This window comes from Pelophylax lessonae (assembly GCF_965119305.1).
Source record: "Pelophylax lessonae genome assembly, chromosome: 4".
NCBI classification, from domain to species: Eukaryota; Metazoa; Chordata; class Amphibia; order Anura; family Ranidae; genus Pelophylax; species Pelophylax lessonae.
This window is the reverse complement of record NC_138771.1, coordinates 450,185,063-450,204,261: the sequence shown is the minus strand read 5'-3', so window position 1 is coordinate 450,204,261 and position 19,199 is coordinate 450,185,063. Positions and strand designations below refer to the sequence as shown.

The window sequence follows — 19,199 nt, the reverse complement described above, 5'->3', positions numbered from 1 at the left end:
TTGCGGATCTATGGCTGCAACTGGCTGATCCCTACATCACTACAGAACAAAGTACTAATCTATCAGGCAGTGGGTAACATTATTTGACAAGCAGCAGTATATACAGTGCCTTGAAAAAGTATTCAAACCCCTTGCAATTTTCCATATTTTTACACATTACAACCAAAAACGTAAATGTATTTTATTAGAATTTTATATGATAGACCAACACAAAGTTGCACATAATTGTGAAGTAAAATGAAAATGATAAATGGTTTTCAAAATTTTTACAAATAAATATCTGAAAAGTGTGGCGTGCATTTGTAATCAGCCCCCTTTTACTCGAATACCCCTAACTAAAATCTAGTGGAACCAATTGCCTTCAGAAGTCACCTAATTAGTAAAAAAAAAAAAAAAAAAAAAAGAAGGAACACCTGTGCTGTGTGTAAATTAATCTCCTTATAAATACAGCTGTTCTGTGAAGCCTGCAGAGGTTTTTTAGAGAACCGTAGTGGATAAACAGCATCATGAAGGCCAAGGAACACACCAGCCAGGTCAGGGATAAAGTTGTGGAGAAGTTTACGCAGGGTTAGGCTATAAAAAAATATCCCAAGCTTTGAACATCTCACAGAGCACTGTTCAATCCATCATCTAAAAATGGAAAGAGTATGGCACAACTGCAAACCTACCAAGACATGGCCGTCCACCTAAACTGACAGGCCAGGCAAGGATAGGAGAGCATTATTCAGAGAAGCAGCCAAGAGGCACATGGTAACTCTGGAGGAGCTGCAGAGAGCCACAGCTCAGGTAGGAGTAACTGTCCACAGGACAACTATTAGTCGTGCACTCCACAAATCTAGGCTTTATGGAAGAGTGGTAAGAAGAAAGCCATTGTTGAAAGAAAGCCATAAGAAGAAGTCCTGTTTGCAGTATGTGAGAAGCCATGTGGGGGGAAAAAGCAAACATGTGGAAGAAGGTGCTCTGGTCAAATGAGACCAAAATGTAACGGTTTTGCCTAAAAGCAAAACGCTATGTGTGGTGGAAAACGAACACTGCACATCAACCTGAACACACCATTCCTTCCCGTGAAACATTGTGGTGGCAGCATCATGTTGTGGGGATGCTTTTCTTCAGCAGGGACAGGGAAGCTGGTCAGAGTTGATGAGAAGATGAATGGTGCCAAATACAGGGCAATCTTAGAAGAAAACCTATTAAGAGTCTGCAAAAGACTTGAGACTGGGGCGGAGGTTCACCTTCCAGCAGGACAACAGCCATAAACATACAGCCAGAGCTAAAATGGCATGGTTTAGATCAAAGCATATTCATGTGTTAGAATGGTCCAGTCAAAGTCCAGACCTAAATCCAATTGAGAATCTGTTTCAAGACTTGAAAATTGCTGTTCACAGATGCTCTCCATCCAATCTGACAGAGCTTGAGCTATTTTGCAAAAAATAATGGGCAAAAATGTCACTCTCCAGATGTGCAAAGCTGGTAGAGACATCCCCAATAAGATTTGCAGCTGTATTTGCAGCGAAAGGTGGTTCTACAAAGTATAGACACAGGGGGGCTAAATACAAATGCATGTCACACTTTTCAGATATTTGTAAAAAATTGTAAAACCATTTATCATTTACCTTCCACTTGATAATTATGTGCAACTTTATGTTGGTCTATCGCATAAAATCCCAATAAAATACATTTACGTTTGTGGTTGTAACATGACAAAATGTGGAAAAATTCAAGGGGTTTGAATACTTTTTCAAGGCACTGTATCTGGGAGAAGTATTTATTTATTTATTTTTTAACAAAAAGGTTTTTAAGTTTTATTTCTGCAAGTCCGAAACAGGGTCTTTTTAACAGCAGCCAGAATATACTGATAATTGCAGGAGCAAAACATAGCAAAAATCAATAGCATAACAGGCATCCTTTAAAGTAAGTAGACCTTCGGTGATAAACAAATACCTGATGCAAATGAGTAAAGGTTATTCATTATGTTTTTGTTACTTAAATATGAAGTAGAAAAAATAAATCATTGCTACAGAAAAGTGACAGATGCCTATGCTAGACATATTATTCATCAGCACAAGCAACTGCCACGTGGATGGTATGCAAAACTAATTGACAAACCTTTGCACTTTACTGTTATCATCAAAAGTGAAAGTAAAATAAAATTCAAAATTTTGAGTGATCACCACAACACTAAAAGAGGAAATATTCCAATGGGGACACTAGCTCTGGTTATCCTGGTGACACACCAGGATTCCTCACCTTGGAGGAATTTATTCTCATTTCCTGTTTTGTCTATGTGACAGGAGGTGAAGGGAAATCTTCCCAATTGGACACAGATGGCAAAAAAAAAAAAAAAAAACACACAACAGCATTGTAAACCTCCCTTATTCTATCCAAGTAAAAAAAAAAAATTTTTTGCCTTTGGATACACTGAGACTTTTGTTGTTCATCAATGTGTTAGAACGAAAAGGTGTCTCTAAAAATTTGCAGAGCAAAAGCAGGTAGAATTTTGCAAAATCTGAAAAAAAAAAAAAAAAAAAAAAAGAAAAATAAGCAGACTTGTTTTTTGTACCTTAATGGATGAAAAAAAACAAACACCTCACTATTTGCCCGGCTGCAGTCTTTTCTCCCCTCTCTTCCTCCTCTCACAGGGACTCAAGCTGCTGTCAATCAAATGGTGTAAGGAGGGAGCAGGTAGTGGGGGGCGGGGCTGAGGTGCATTGTCTGTGTCAATGGACAAAGGCAACTGGGCTCTGGAGCGAGCATGTACATGTGCCCCAATGGCAAGAGGAAGAGCCAGGAGTGCCAGTGGGGGGACCAAATAAGAGGAGGATCGGGGCTGCTCCGTGCACAACTATTGCACACAGTAGGTAAGTATAAAATGTTTATTATTTTAATAATAAAAAAATACTAGGCTTTACAAAGCACCTTATTCAAAACTGAAGAACTTTATGCTTACCTTGGGAATCCACTTTCCCCCAAGGAACCGATTGCACAGGGGACACATAGGAGGTTTATGCCTTGTTACATAACTAAAAGTGCAGGTGGGGTTTGTGCAGCTGCCTCGCCCTCTTCTGGTGTACGTGGTAGCCTGCAGGACAGAAGAAAACTGTTAACTTTCCCTCATACATTATTACACTGGAGGCCTAACAGACTAGAATGACCTAAAAAGTAGCCAAGCTAATATTGCTACAGTGCAGGCATCCTACAGCACCTGCAGGTAAACTTTCAATCAATGTCACTGTCCTTGTAGAGCTTCTTTGGATCCCAAGCCTTGTAATCATATGGATAATGAAGTTTTAACATGATAATGGAATTTCAAATGTTTTCAATTGTTTCAAATCTGCAGCTTTCAATAAATAATAACTGGTTATCCTGCCACAAAACTCTTTTAAGGCAGTTCATACTAAAGGGATGGCAGCCATCTCCAATATTATCACCCTGCCATATGTTCTCCTAATAGAAAATCAAGCAACTGTGCTGACAAACATTGCACAGGTGTTGTCCACCTTTGATAGGAAGCCGTTACAGTTGGTGCTGGAGCATACCACACATAAGCCCATTCTGCTAATTTGGTTTTGTTTAGAGATACATTTAGGCCCTGTTCACACCGGAGCGTTTTTCAGCTCAAAAAATGCTCATCTATGAAAATCCAAAACGCCCAACAATCAAAATCCTATTAATTTCAATGGCCCCTGTTCACATCTTAGCGTTTTGTCCCCTGAAGCAAAACGCCTGAAAAAAGTACATGAGCTTCTTTTTGGGCTGATTACCAGCGTTTTTGTTAGATGTCAATGCCTGCCTCCAAAAACGCCTGAAAAAAACGCCTGAAAAACATGGTAAAAATCGCAGTAAAAATTGTGGTAAAAAAACGCGCAAAAATGCTACGCTCAAGTATGAATGCAGCCTTAAGGCAAGCAGATAAATACACATGTGGGAGCCATTTTACTTCTGAAAGGATTTAAATATCTGTCAATGCAGTCCTGAAAATTGCACAGTTCTGCTGAACAGCACAGCTCTGCCTGGAGGGGAGAAGATCTTATCTTTCTCTGGTGCAATTTCACTTATATTTTGACAGGCTGCTGGCAACAAAGCTGGACGTTGCACCTTCGCCTTTCAGTTACCTAAAAATGCCAGAATTTGACGCCAATGGGTCAAACCAACCATAAAACCTTACATGGAAGCACTGTTTTACCAATTAAAGTATTTTTATTTCTGAACAGCAAGTCCTGAGATTTATATTGTGCTGCCACACAGAACAATCAGGCCAATGGCCTGAACTCTGGTTTCGTCTCTACCCCAACCTGTAATTGGATACTGAAAAAACTGCAGAATAATGATGAGCTCCTGACTCTTTTAGCATGTTACTTTTTTTGTGAATTGAATCAACACCTGATACTAAATTACGAGCTTTTCCTTTTTATTATACATATAATACTGCAATAGATTGTGCTTTTTTACATCTACTGGAGTTCAGATTTAAAACTTCAGCGAATGGTCATCCTATGCCCTATGTTGATAATTTTATGATCCCGATCTCACTTTGAATCAATTCAATAGGAGATAAATACCACATACATTTTTGCATTAAAATAACCGTGGCATTTATCTCAGGGGCAAGCAAGTCACTAAATACCATATTAACATATATTAAATAAATACCGCATGTGGTCATTTTTTTTTTTTTTTCATTTAGCAATTTTAACACTTGTTTGTTTTATTTTTATTTATTTTTTTAGCACCTTATTTTACCACAGACCAGACCCTTCAGATGCAGCTGGAACTGAAAAATTTAGCAGCGGTACTCCTACCACTGCTAAATGTGACAGTTTCAGTCCAAAGATGCTGATTGTCAGGCAGCTGGCATCCTAACAACTTGTAACTTATCCCTGCCCTGCTCCTGGCTGACAGGTTAATCTAAACAAATTAACTGGTACAGTGTTTTTAAGAAAAAAAAAAAAAAATGTAATGGGGTTTGAGAGGGCTGGAATGAAAATCGGTCAGCCCACCTTAGAATGCTGGCTACTTACCGAGCCGCCAGGACACTACTTGAGCCCCCATGGTGATTGACAGATCACGGCCGTGGCATTGTCCAAATTAATTTGTACCGGACACCCCTGAAGACAAATTGTCCAATGAGACAAACAAAGGCTGATCACTCGGAGTTCCGGAACATAAAATAGGCAGTCTTTAGTCCAGACCCCCTGAGCACATCTGTGCTTAGGACGTCTCCCCAACCGGACAGGCTGGCATCTGTGGTGGCAAACGTCCAGTACAGGTGGAGAAAGGATTTTCCCTGTCGAAGTGCCAGAGAATGAAGCCACCTCTATAGACCGTGGATCCTTGTCCCATTTCACCAGAATCTCTTTAGCAGAGATCTTATGTGGAACTGTGCAAACAGACCACCTTGAGGGTGGACACCATCAGGGCCAGCACCCACATGCAAGCCCGGGGGGGATGACCGTCTGCTGAACAACAGAAGCTGAATTGCCTCCTGCAATGTCTGGAGTTTTTCCAGATGAAGAAAACTGAGGCAGAGTCCAAAGTCAGACACAGATAGTCCAGTTTTAATGGACAAAACCAAAAGCAGAATCCTGAAGGTTCATATTCCAACTGAACTCCCTCAAGAGTTCACAGAGCAGAGCAATCTCCAGTTGTCCATCAGAACAGTCGGAGACTCTGCTCACAGAAGAAGATCGTTCAGGTACCCCAGTACCGCAATACCCCGCTGACTCAAACAATGCTAGCACCGGGGCCAACACTTTTGTGAAGACCCGAGGAGTGGAGGCGAGACCAAAAGGTCCACGATACAAACTGATAATGCTCCTCGCCCACGGGAAAACAGAGGAAGTGTTGGTTACCAGCACGTATTAAAATGCTTGATGTCAAGAGAAGTGAGTAGAAATCCCCCTGATGTAGGGATGCCACTACCGTGTGAATGCGCAGAACTTCTGTACTCGCACCAGCAGTTTAGTGCTTTGAGGTCCAGAATTGGAAGTACCTTGCCTTCCTTCCTGGGAACTGTAAAGAGGTTTGAGTAAAAACCCCTGAAAACGTTCGGAAATCGGAACTGGTCCTTGAAGGCACAAGTCTTGCACTACCCCAACGAAACCCGTAAGTGATCTGGGGACAAGTGCCGGTTGGAAGGGAAGAACCTTTCCGGAGGGTAAGACCGAACTCGATCTCGTAACCTGACTGAGGGAGGTCCATGAATCTGGAAACCAGCAAAGACGTCCCCCCACCCCAGATACGTGTTAGGGCGCCCTTTCATGCAGAGGCAGCTTTGTCTGCAGGTCTGGAAGAGCCCGCTCGTGGCTTGCCAGATCAGGTCCTTTTGGAACCTTCGGTGGAGGCCATGACTTTTGATCCCTTGTCTGGAGACCCTGAGGGATGAAAAAAAAACCTCTTCTGAGCCAAGGAGAATGCCCTTTGTAGCCTGCGGAAGAAGAGTACTTCCCCCCCCCCCCCCCCCGTGAGACCCTTAACAATGTCATCTAAGGAAGCTCCAAACAGGCAATCTTCTATAAAGGGGAGATCAGATAAGACCTTCTTAGAAAGTCTGGTCCGCAGACCAGTATTTCAGCCAGATAATACACCAAAGGACCACTGCTGATACCAGACAGGCTAGAAATCAAAGAAGCTGCATCCAAGAGGTCACTGCTGATACTAGACAGGCTAGAAATCAAAGAAGCCACATCCAAGAGGCATCACACATAAACTGTAGCCCCTGGACCAACTGATCCACCAGGTCTGCAAAGACAGGGGGAAGCGGTTTCCCCTTCAGGTCCCAGCGTAAAAGTTTTGCCCACTTGGTCAGTGCCTGCGACAGCAGGGCAATAGTAAATACTGGGCTAAGTGCCGAACCAGCCACAGCGAACATTTGGCAGGCCAGTGCCCCCGCCCTCCTATCAGCTGGATATTTAAAGGCCGGGGACTCCTCAACCGGAATGAAGGTAGCTTTATTTAGGCTGGAAACCAACGAGTCCACTACAGGTGGGACTGTCCACCTTTAAACGCAGTTAATCCCCATAAGCACCTCGCAAGCAAAAAGCCCTTAGGAACCACTGTGTTTTGGACAACTTCACTGTTTTGTGACCATGTTGTCAAAGTAAGTGGAAAAGGGAACACCCTCGCCACTTTGGAGGGCCTGTGGGTGTCAAAAAGGGACCAGCGCCTCCGATGCAGCATCAGCTGCAACTTCCATTTTTAAAGTGTCACGCACTGACAAACAGTGCATCCACCAGCACCTTTTCATGCATGGCCAGAGGAGCAGAGGAATCATCCCCACTATCTGAGCACTCAAGGTACATGGACTCAGACCCAGTAGGGTCGCTATATATGAAGCTCATCCGGAAAACAGAACAATTAGGGGAGGCCGCCAACTGCGATCCCGCAAAGGAGACGCCGACCAAGGGCCCACGAATGGGCCACCTACTGGACCCCGCAAAAAAACAAGGGGAGGTCACCCTTTGAGCCCCCCATAGAGGGCATAATAGGAAATAGCCCCCTTAAAAAGGGAGCCACCCGCCGTGACACCCAGGCAGGGTACCCTGATGGTCCCGCAGCGCTAAAAGGGGCAGGTGCCCCACACAATAATGGCGGCAAAGCTGTTATTCAAAAATGAAGCGCTCCCACAGCGCCACCCCTTCCAAGGCCAAAAGGCCCACAGCGACCACCAAAATATTAGGGGCGCTGTGGGGGGGGGGGGAGAGGAACCTGGGGGTTCCACCATCCCAGAGAGGAGCCCACATCCACCCCAAAACCTTCCAGGAGTAGAGGGGGGACAGCTACTTATCATACCAGAAACAGGTGAGCACCTGTCCGGACAGACCACCGCTCCATTGTAATGTGTTTGCTGTCGGCCAGGAGAAACGCTGCGACTCAGGCCGAGGCCAGGTCATACGAGTCCTCGTAAGACGTTTAGCTCGCAGGCCAGCCCCCGTCCAGCGGGGCTATGTCATGGCCGACCTAGCGCGGAGCTGCGGTCTGTACGTGCTCACTGGCCAGACTGGGGGGACCCTCTGAATCTAGATTATCCAGTCTATCGCCCAGTCTGGCAATTGATTGTAGATTCTCACAGGAACAAAATAGCAAAAGATACGAAAAAATTATATTTAAAAAGAAAACATTGCCAGGACCAGAGATCCCAGCAAGGAACTAGGTTCTTACTTCAGACCAGGCAGAAAAAAAAGTGCCTATAGCTGAGAGTGGGTGTATACCCCCTGGGACTGCCCATAGGCGTAGTCAAGCTTTTTCCTGCCAAGTGTCCTTCTCCTGTATGGGGCAGTATAACCCAATGTTTAAGAAGAATCAGGAGCTTTGTCCGTCCATGTACGAAAGAGAAACATATTTGCAGTAAACAATACAAGTCTTCTTTTATCTTCTATGCTACTTATGCTTTCATGGTTTGCAGAGGATGTGTGCCTGAGTAGTAAAGGCAGAAGACAGACCAGAATTATGTATCCTCAGGTAGTAAAAGCAGTTTTGACCTCTTAGGAAACTTTGAGGTCATTTATGGAGGTGAGCAGACTCCCGTCACATTTGGTGAAGTGTGTTTTGTTTTCTGTGGAGGAGGGGATTCACTACTAAAGACGGCTGACACTTTCATTCACTGATTTCTTAATAGGATTTAGTTTTGTTTTTATTGAATCTTCATGTCAGGATTCTTTACATACACTATATTACCAAAAGTATTGGGACACATGTCCGCTGACATCAGCCTCCCCTTAGAGGTCAATGGGTGGCCCGATCGGGGCCGCCTGAAAAACAGACAGGCGGACTTGATCGGTCCAATTGTGTGAAAGGGGCCTTAGAGTCTAGGTGAAGCTGAGTTTTTTTTTTTTTGTTTACCGATTTACCACAGGCAATTGCCACATTTGTAATATTTACCGGTACTAAATTGACAGTTTACATATTGTATAAAAACACTTGCAATAAGCATTAGTAAATGTATCCCTTTGTGCCTTAAAGTGTCACTAAACCCACATCATAAAAAACTATCAAATGCTGTATTACATGCTGTTCATACTCCGTATGAGATTTGTTTTCTGTATTCTGCAAAAAAACCTGGTTGTTCCTCCTGCTCTATCGCCCCCTTCTGTCCTAGTCCCCAATTCAGGTAGGGACTTTGCATCCGTGTTGGCAGCTCTGCACATGCCCAGTTTTCAGTGAGTTTCTATGCTGGGCATTTCCTCCCTATCACATCTGAGCAGCCCATGTGACTATAGAGTCACACATGTGGGCGTATAAACAGTGGTAAATGACAGCCTACTCCCTCCCTCCCTCTTCCATGCCCACTATCCAGCTAAACACAATGGGGGTGGGATATTACATGTAGCTTTAGAACACAGGTTGGAGGGGCTTGACACAGCCTGTGACTGGCAGAAGTCTGCCCACACGATGCTATTGCCAAAAAATAAAATTTCAAATTCATATTTGTATGATGATTTTAAACGATTTATTGATATTAATCATGTATTTTGCTTCTGTATTTCAAAGGCTGTTTTTTCTTTTGAACATGTGAACAGTAGCAGAGGACTAGAAGCTCCTCCTGTCACTGTTTCCCTGCAAACAGGCTGGGAAAGAGCTGGGTCATGTGACAGCTGTTTATCAATTAGGAAAAAAGGTACTTTTTTATTAAAATAATTACAATGCCATCATCCATATACAGAAAGAGAAAGGACAATGTAAATTAAACAGTGTGTGTTTAGGATCACTTTAAACATGGGACTATTGGCAAACTACAATATACAAATAACAAACAAATGTAAAAGTGTCATGACAACTTGAATCTTCTCAGTGTATTAATCAAGTATACGATATGCTGGTACTCACCAGTTTAATGGAGCGAGAGGTTTCAGAAATAGAGCGATTGGTCATGGGCAACATAATAAACTGGGAGGGGGTAGATGGAGTAGAGTTCTCCTCTGTGTCCTGCAAACAAAATTATTGTCACAGAGAAAATAATATAAGAATGACAGTCTAAATTGGTCCTCATGAGCAACTACTTTAGGTTTGTTCTTTTTATTTTTATATAACTAGGCTTCATATTTACTGTTGATAAAAACAAACTATTTTGTCTCCTTACCTGGATGGCCATAACTGTGACAACAGACATTCCTCTAGGGACGTCGGACCTTGAAATAGCAAGGCCTCCATCTTCCTCGAGGACCATGCTAGTGGCTGGATAAGTGCTTGTTTCTCCAATCTCTAAAGTAGCATCGTCCAGGATGATCTCCCCTGCTACTTTATCAGTCCCAGCACAGTGGGAGTAGACTCCACCAGGCAAGACTTCGCGCACTGCATTTGCGCCTTCGTCTGTGAGTCCCTCAAGATCGATGAGCTGTTCAGAAAGTCCTGACTCCAAAGTATAGACATTCTGTCCTCCATTGTGGGACAAAGCAGCTGAAGGAGGCAAGATTGCACTTTCCTTGGGATGGGTCAGACTTGCATCTTCTTCAAGAGGAGGTTTAGGCACTAGGATGTACTCTGAACGGGGAAGGATCTTTCTAAACCCAGGAACATCAGAAATCACGGAGGGGCTGGATTTCATGTTCTGCCCAAAATAAAATAGACATTATTGTATATTAATTATGGTTATATTTTATGTATTGTTATTGTATATTAACTGAGACTGTAACTGAGTCATTTAGCTGGCAAAACGTTATGACAGTCAAATGCTAATGAAACAAAAATGAGAAATTAGTGTTTGTAACAAGGTAGCTGTTCTGAAAACACAGTGAACCTGGGAAAAGCAATTACCAGTCCATCTCTTCTAGGGGAATGTGCTGCCTAAATGAATGCTGAGTCTATTTACTATCCATCTACACCAGCTAGTTGTTGGAACATCATATGACATTTTTACCCAATCCATTAGGTTAAACAATCTGGTCAGTTAGCAACAAAAACATAAATTCAACAATATCAGATATGTGAAAAAAACAGAAAATCACATGTATATACTGGAAAGATGGACAGGGGAGAAGAACCACCTTATCTCTGTGAATCACCAAGTAAGGTGAATGACAGAATAACGCCACCAGTTCCGACACCCTGTGCGCAGCGGTGATAGCCGCCAAAAAAGTCACCTTCTGAGACAGCGTAAACAAGGCAATCTCCCTAAGGTTCTCAAAGGGAGGCTTCTGGAGGACCGAAAGCACCAAATTGAGGTCCCAAGGCAGCAAAGGAGACCTTACTGGAGGAACCAAACTTCAGACACCCTGAAGAAAGGTATGCACCAGGGAGTGTGTGGCCAAGTGGAAGAAGACTGGCAAAGGCCAATATCTGTTCAACCCCACCCCGTTGAAGGAAGGTCAAGATCCGAGCCACTGAAAAGGAGCGAGGATGAACCTCAAGAGACTTACACCATGCAATGTACGTCTTCCATGTACAATGGTAGTACTCTTTCCTCCTGTGAGACCTTTAATGATGGCATCCAGTGTAGCCCCAAACAGGAAATCCCCTTAAAAAGGGGAGATCAGTCAAGAATTTTTAAGAAGTCTGGTCCACAGACCAGCATTTAAGCCAAAAGACACATGGACGGAGCACTGACAGCCACTAGGGGAGCCTCATCCAAAGAGACATCACAGATAAACTGCAGTCCTTGGACCAGCTGGTCCGCCAGCTCAGAAAAGGCAGGGGGGATCTGTTCTCCCTCCAGGTCACAGCGTAAAAGCTTAGCCCACTCGGTCAGGGTTTGCGACACCAAGGCAATTGTGAATACCAGCCTCAGTGCTGAACCAACCAGAGTGTACATACTGCGGGCCACAGCCTCCGCCTTCCTGTCAGCCAGGTCCTTAACCGGTTGCCGACCGCCGCACGACTATATACTGCGGCGGTCAGCCCCGGCCAGGCAGAGTGACGTATCGATACGTCACTCGCCTGTCACTGACTTGCGAGCCTATTGCGGGCGGGCGCGCGCCCGCCGCGGCTCGTTCACAGACAAGTCAGTGCGTGTGACCGGCGGACTCGATGTCCGCCAGTCACACTACGATCGCTCCTGTGAAGGGAGAAAGACAGAGCGGCTTGTGTAAACAAGCTGCCTGTCAGTTCTCCCTGTGTAAAAGTGAAGATCTGACCGTTCTACTATGTAGAACTGTTGATCTTTGCTTTTACACCAATAGCAATGTCCCTGCACAGTTAGAATCACGCCCCTAGGACACACTTAACCCCTCCCTGTCCAATAAAGTTAACCCCTTCCCTGCCAGTGTCATTTTTACAGTAACAGTGCATATGTATAGCACTGATTACTGCAGTAATGTCACTGGTACCCCCAAAAGTGTAAAAAATGTCAGTCAAGGGTCCGATCTGTCCGCCGCAATGTCGCAGTACCGAAAAAAAAAAAAAAAAAAAATCGCAGATCGCCGCCATTACGCGTTAAAAAAAAAAACACCAAAAATGACAAAAATCTTTCCCTTTGTTAGTAAACGCGATAACTTTTGTGCAAACCAATCAAAATACGCTTTTTGCGATTTTTTTTTACCAAACATAGGTAGCATAAAACAAATTGGCCGAAAAATGTTAAAAAATTTTGATTTTTACATTTTTTTTGGGGAATTTCATATAAAAAAATGTGAAAAATATTGTTATTTTTGCAAAATTTACGCTCTTTTTTTGTTTATAGCGCGTGACCAAAAAATCGCACAGGTGATCAAATACCACCAAAAGAAAGCTCTGTTTGTGGGAAAAAAAGGACGTCAAATTCGTTTAGGTACAGCGTCGCACGACCACGCAATTGTCTGTTAAAGTCACGCAGTAAAAAATCGCAAAAAAACCCCTGGTCCTTTAGCAGCCAAATCCTCCGGGGCTTAAGTGGTTAAAGACCGGGGACTCTTCAACCGTTATCATGGTTACCTTGTTCAATCTGGAAACCAGAGGGTCCACCACCAGTGGAACAGTCCACTTCTTAACTTAATAAGGGACTCCACAAAGGGGGTATCGTCCTAGCAACTCGCTTAGGGACCCCAAGTGGACGTTTTGGTCGTCCCCACTCATCAATGGCAATTCCGTCAAAATAGGAGGGGAAAGGAAACGCCTTTGCCACTCTGGATGGCTTGTAAAGGCCAAAGGGGACCAGCACCTCAGTTGCAGCCACGTCCTCCAACCTAAAGTCTCAAACACAGATACAATCAATCAGTACGTCCACCAGCGCCTTTTCATGCGCAGTTGCAGAAGCAGAGGAATCATCCTCCCTATCTGAAGGTTTAGGGCACGTGGTCACAGACCCAGCAGGGTGACCCACATCCAGATGAGACAGGGGAAGGCGGGGGCGCTTTTATGCCAGCCCATCACCCTAAAAACCACCTCCACTTGGGACACAAGGGACTCCAGGCCTGCCGCCAGTGCATCGATGGATGGATGGATGGGACCCAGAGGGCCCCGCAGCCCCTGAGAGGAGATCAGGTGGGGACTCCCAAAGACTCCATAAGTCACCAGGGGGACACTACAAAAAAAGTGTAAAACACTGTTAAGGGACAAAACCCACCGCTCTGACAGCACCACCTGGTTGCCAGTCACAGAGCACCAATCTATCCTCAGCAGAGAGGGAGAGGACCCAATCAGACTCACCACCCGGCAAAAACCAGGCACCGCAGCCACCAGGAGAATCTGCACGATCGGCAATCAGGAAACAAAAGGATTCAAGAGTTAGCACCAGGGGATGAGGAGGGGCTCCCACTGCTGAAATCACCACCCAGAGGGCTCCACTGTCATGACAGCTGCAATTTTCAATGGGAAACCACCGCAAAATGGCCACCAGACTACACAAACATGGCCGCCGTGCATTGAAGCACACAGGCTACAAGATATTTGCGGCTCGCTCGGCAACAGGAGGGATCCCTAAGCCTCAAGGACAGGCCCAGGCAAGATGGGGGGCGCTGGCATTAGCCCCCACTAGTTACAACCCCTCCCCAAAAAACATGAGAAAAAAATTCTATCTAAAAAAGAAAAAAAATTGCCAGGACTAGAGATCCTAGCAAGGAACTAGGTCCTTACTCCTGACTAGTCAGAAAAAAAAAAAACTGAGTACCCCTGGGACTGCCCATAGGCGTAGCCAGATTCTTTTTCTGCCTAGTGTCCTACTCCTGTAGGGGGCAGTAGAACCCAATGGTTAGGAAGATCAGGAGCTGTGTCCGTCCATGAACGAAAGAGAAAAAGGTTTACCCATAAGTGAAGACTGTGTGAATGGGCGGCGACTGTCAGAGGACGTAAGAGAAAAAAGTTTTTGCTTTTAGTTATACTTTAACCACATAACGACCGCCCACCGCAGATATACTGCGACAGGTAGCCGCTGCTGGGCAAAGTGACGTAGGGGTACGTCACTCACTCAGCCACTTGTAGGGGGCGAGCGCCGCCGGAGGCACGCTCCCGCCCCGCTCGTTCACAGGCATCCCCGCGCAAGTGACCGGTGGCTCTGATGTCCGCCGGTCACTCGCGATCTCCCGCAGGAGAGGGAGAAAGGCAGGCGGCTGATGTAAACAAAGCCATCTGTCATTCTCCCTGATGTAAGTGCAGAGACTATACTATTCTGCTATGTAGGATCGTATGTCTCTGTGGTTACATTACAAGCCACCCCCCACAGTTAGAATCACGCCCCTAGGGACACACTTAACCCCTTGATCACCAATAAAGTTAACCCCTTCCCTGCCAGTGTCATTTTGACAGCAACAGTGCATATTTATAGCACCGATTACTGCAATAATGTCACTGGTACTCCCAAAAGAGTAAAAAATGTCAGTCAGGGGTCCGATCTGTCCACCGCAATGTCGCAGTCCCGCAAAAAATTAATAAATAAATCGCAGATCGTCGCCATTACTAGTAAAAAAAAAACAAACAATAAAAATGACATAAATCTTTCCTATAGTTCGTAAACACAATAACTTTTGCGAAAACCAATCAAAATACGCTTATTGTGATTTTTTTTTTACCAAACATATGTAGCAGAAAACAAATTGCTTAAAATGTTAAAAAATTTTGATTTTTACATTTTTTTTTTTTGAGAATTTCATAAAAAAAATGTGAGTAATATCAAAATTGTCGCTCTTTTTTGTTTACCGCGCAAAAAATAAAAATCACACAGGTGATCAAATACCACCAAAAGAAAGCTCTATTTGTGGGAAAAAAAGGACGTAAATTTTGTTTGGGTACAGCTTCGCACGACCGCGCAATTGATCGTTAAAATCACGCAGTGCCGAAACGCAAAATAGGGCCTGGTCTTTGAGCAGCCAAATTTTCCGGGGCTTAAGTGGTTAATAAATCATTGCTCACCCACCCTGTCAATCAGGAACAGACCAAACTCCTATTCCTGTATCAACACAAGCTTGGTCTTAGAGAACATTATCTTCTGGAATGATCACAAATCATTCCTTAGAGGTGTGCTTACTGAAATAGGTGCCTAGGAGAATAGAAGACACAAGGCTACTACTTCCCGTATTCTCAATGATATTCAAATTTTAGAATGACACAACAAACCAACCCAGTTCTCATGTTGCAGCAGAATTATCTACAACTTACAAGTGCTCATCTTGACAAAAAGGCTCCGTACCGTAAACCCAGAGCTGTCATAGCTTAACAGTACAAGTGCAGACTAGCACAGACCAGAACACCTAATCTCCCAAGGTAAAAAAATGTATCAACCCCAAGATATCGCCAACCGATCTACTCTAACCTATACAATCTCAACTCCTCCTCCTCTAACCTATCTCCTACTACTGAGACTATCAAAACGATTCTGATCATCTATTAAAGCTCCCTACTGTGACACTTGGGCATTTACTGAGGCTAAGATTGAGACAACAATCTCCTCCCTTCTCTTCAGAAATCTCTAGGCCTGGGTGTGTTCTGTAACAAATACTATAAAACATTTTCTAACATACTCCTTCCTGATTTGTGTAATACTTTTCATCAATTAGCATCATCTGATCAGATCCCCAAGGAGTCATTTGAAGCCCTCACTGTAACAATCTCAAAACCAGGAAAAACTACTGACAAGCCAGCAAATCATAGACCTATATCCTCTGATTAAACAAGATTAGTGGACCTTATCCACTTCTGGACCGAGCCTATTTCTGACACGTTGTTTACAAGTTAAAATCTGTACTTTTTTTATAGAAAATTACTTAGAACCCCCAAACATTATATATATATATATATATATATATATATATATACACACACACACACACACATACATACATACATACATACATATATATACACATACATACATTTCTTTTTTTTTGGCAAAGATTCTGGAGAATAAAATGGCGGTCGTTGCAATATTTTTTGTCACGCGGTATTTGCGCAGCGGTCTTTCAAACGCCATTTTTTGGAAAAAAATAGATTTCACTGCAATTAAAATAACTAAACAGTAAAGTTAGCCCATTTTTTTGTACATTGTGAAAGATGATGAAATCACGCCAAGTAAATAGATACCAAACATGTCACGGTTTAAAATTGCGCACACCCGCAGAATGGCGACAAACTACGGTCAATAAAAATCTCTATGGGCGACGCTTTAAAATTTTTTAACGGTTACCAGTTTAGTTACAGAGAGGCTCTTTTTTTTAAAAAAATTATTGCTCTCCCTCTGGCGATCGCGAAGATATCTCACAGGTGATGTGAACAGCGCTTTCATTTGCAGGCGCGACTTCCGTATACCTTTTCTTTTGTGAGCGCACAGCGACGGGGGCGCTTTTCATTTTTTTTTTTTTTTTATTTCATTTTAGCACAGGTTTTTAAAAAAAAAAAAAAAAATCTGATCACTTATTGCTGTCACAAGCAACGTAAACATTCCTTATGACAGCAATAGGCAGTGACAGGTACTCTTTATGGAGGGATCAGTAACCCGGACGTGACTTCATGAACTCCATTTCCAGGTTACATCATCGGAGACCCAATCGAAGCCGAATCCGGCTTCATTCAGGACTCCAACCAGCAGCCAGCGGAGGTGCTGGCTGGTTGCTCGGGTCTACCGGTGGGATGGTTACCACCTGAAAGCCGACCGCCGGCTCTAAAAATTGGTACCAGGATGATGCCTCTAGCTGCAGGCGTCACCTCGGTACAACCACTTCTTGCAGCTGATGTAGAGCAACGCGAGTTAGCGGGAAGTGGTTATCCAATGGCCAAGCATAATAAAACGCCTTCTCTGCTCTTATTTTTGAATGCAGAGAAGATAATTGATAGAGTGCACTGGACATACTTAACCCACTTCCCAACCAAGGTTATACCCATACGTCTTTGGGTTTCAGTGTTTATACCAAGATGATGCACCTACAGGCATCATCCCGGTATCATTGTTTGCAGCCGGTGATTCCCTTTTAGGCAGAAGTGATATGAGTGGCTAATTTTCGTTTAATACAGTTTTTGTCCGAAAAAGATCCTCAGAAACAAGACTACGCAGGCTCAGAAATTAAAGAATACATACAAAACAATTAAACTTGTTACAGTACTTCTGAAGTTGTATTCCGTCGTACAAAAATTTTTGTATGTTGAGTAATGAGTAACTTTCGATATGAGACTAGCATGCAACAAAAAATGAAGGAATATTCGTCTGATAATCTGATCGTGTGTACCAGGCAAGTATTCTCCCGGGTACCTGCTTCCTCATTAAAATACCTAGGCATTCAGCTAGTTTTCCCACCAGTTAATCTTTTTAACCTGAACCTCAAGCACACCTCCGACACGGCCGATGACCTCACTCCCGTGCATGCGCACAGGAGCAGCTGTTCAGGGCTCTGAAGGAACAGCACTGGCGGCCGTTCCTTCAGAGCGCATGCGCCAGTGATGTCACTAGCTGCATGCAAAGTAAAGATCTCCTAAATGGTGCATGTTTAGGAGATATTTACAGTACCTATAGGGAAGCCTTACCTAGAATGGAAGCTCTACTTCCTCTTTAAAGAAAATTTTTTTTAAAAAGACCTAAAACCCTGTTTTGCAAATTTTCAGACAGGATTGTTATACAATATTATGACAGGCTCCCTGGTCATAGGCAGGAAGCTTGATACAAACTACCTGCTCGCACAGTCACTTATGCTGGCCATACACAAACAGATTTTTCCTTTGAAAATGTTAATTTTAAGAACGTCCTTTTCGATTTTCCAACCGTTAGTGGGGTCAAGAAAACGTTAATTTTCAAAGACAGTGAGGAGAAGATTCAAAGAAGCAGAATAAAAAACGTTTCTCGATCGAACAAAGTGTTGTACTGTGTATGTGGTTTTCATTCAGAAATTTGATTCATTTTAAAATTGAATGTTAAAAGGAAATGGCATTTTCAAACGATGTCCGTCTATTCATTGAGTGTACAAAAATCTTTACACCAAATTGTGTACGAAGATTCCATATTTGTATGGCCAGCATAAGACATTTAGTAGCAGCAGCATGCTTTTTTATATCACCTGTCATTATTGGGCTAAAAAATGAAAAAACAGCAGATAATCACTACTAAAAGGGGTTAATTTATATTAGTGAAAATAATAACATGCAGTATATAAAAAGTATATCATATAGATATACAATATAAAATAAACCTAGAAGTAGGATATACAGGGTATTTTTACTGGGAGTCAGACATGAAGCTTTATGAAGGCTGACAGTTTTTTTTCCATGTATATAATAATTTTAAATATAATGCACAATACTGGTAAACCTTTACTTAAAATGTAATTCTAATGCCTTGTATTACCTCCAGTCTATCAGCTTCTCTGGGTTCAGATGTTGATCTTCCTGTACAGAGCCCTTAAAGTGATTGGAACATTTAATTTTTTTTTTTCTTTCTTTCTTTTAAACGACAAACTTGTCTTACTTATCTGCTCTGTGTAATTGTTTTGCACACAGCAGCCTTGATAATCCTCTGAGGTCCCCCTGCTGGCACTTCTGGCTACACTTGCTTTCAGTGTGCCCCTGTAGCAAGCTGCAAAGTATACTATAGAGTGCCCCTATAGCAAGCACAAAAACCTTCTGCCTTTAGAATGACTGATTTCCTTCTCCTACTCACAACTACAAATCCCATGATGCATTGCTTCTTACACATTCACACGTTCTCAGGCAATAACATGGACAGTGTGCTGAGCTGTATGTGTGTTGCGCTGTATTCTGACATGTAATTGTACATGTCTTCTGATATGTAAACAAATAATGCATTCTCTGTATGGAGGCCAACTAATCGGCCGATCAACTTATCGATTAGGAAAATAGTTGACAACTATTTTCATAAT

General features: G+C 43.2%; 1 protein-coding gene across 1 annotated transcript in view; it reads right to left on the bottom strand.

Annotated features, from left to right (window-relative positions):
- Positions 1 to 19,199, bottom strand: part of HMGXB3 (HMG-box containing 3) — a 116,457-nt gene that overhangs the window by 73,843 nt on the left and 23,415 nt on the right. Inside the window, exons 4-6 of the mRNA XM_082255107.1 lie at positions 10,076 to 10,543; positions 9,823 to 9,921; positions 2,948 to 3,079 (exon numbers count right to left, since the gene is read on the bottom strand). Coding sequence (XP_082111233.1) covers positions 2,948 to 3,079; positions 9,823 to 9,921; positions 10,076 to 10,543 — 699 coding nt within the window. The remainder of the gene's footprint in view (positions 1 to 2,947; positions 3,080 to 9,822; positions 9,922 to 10,075; positions 10,544 to 19,199) is intronic.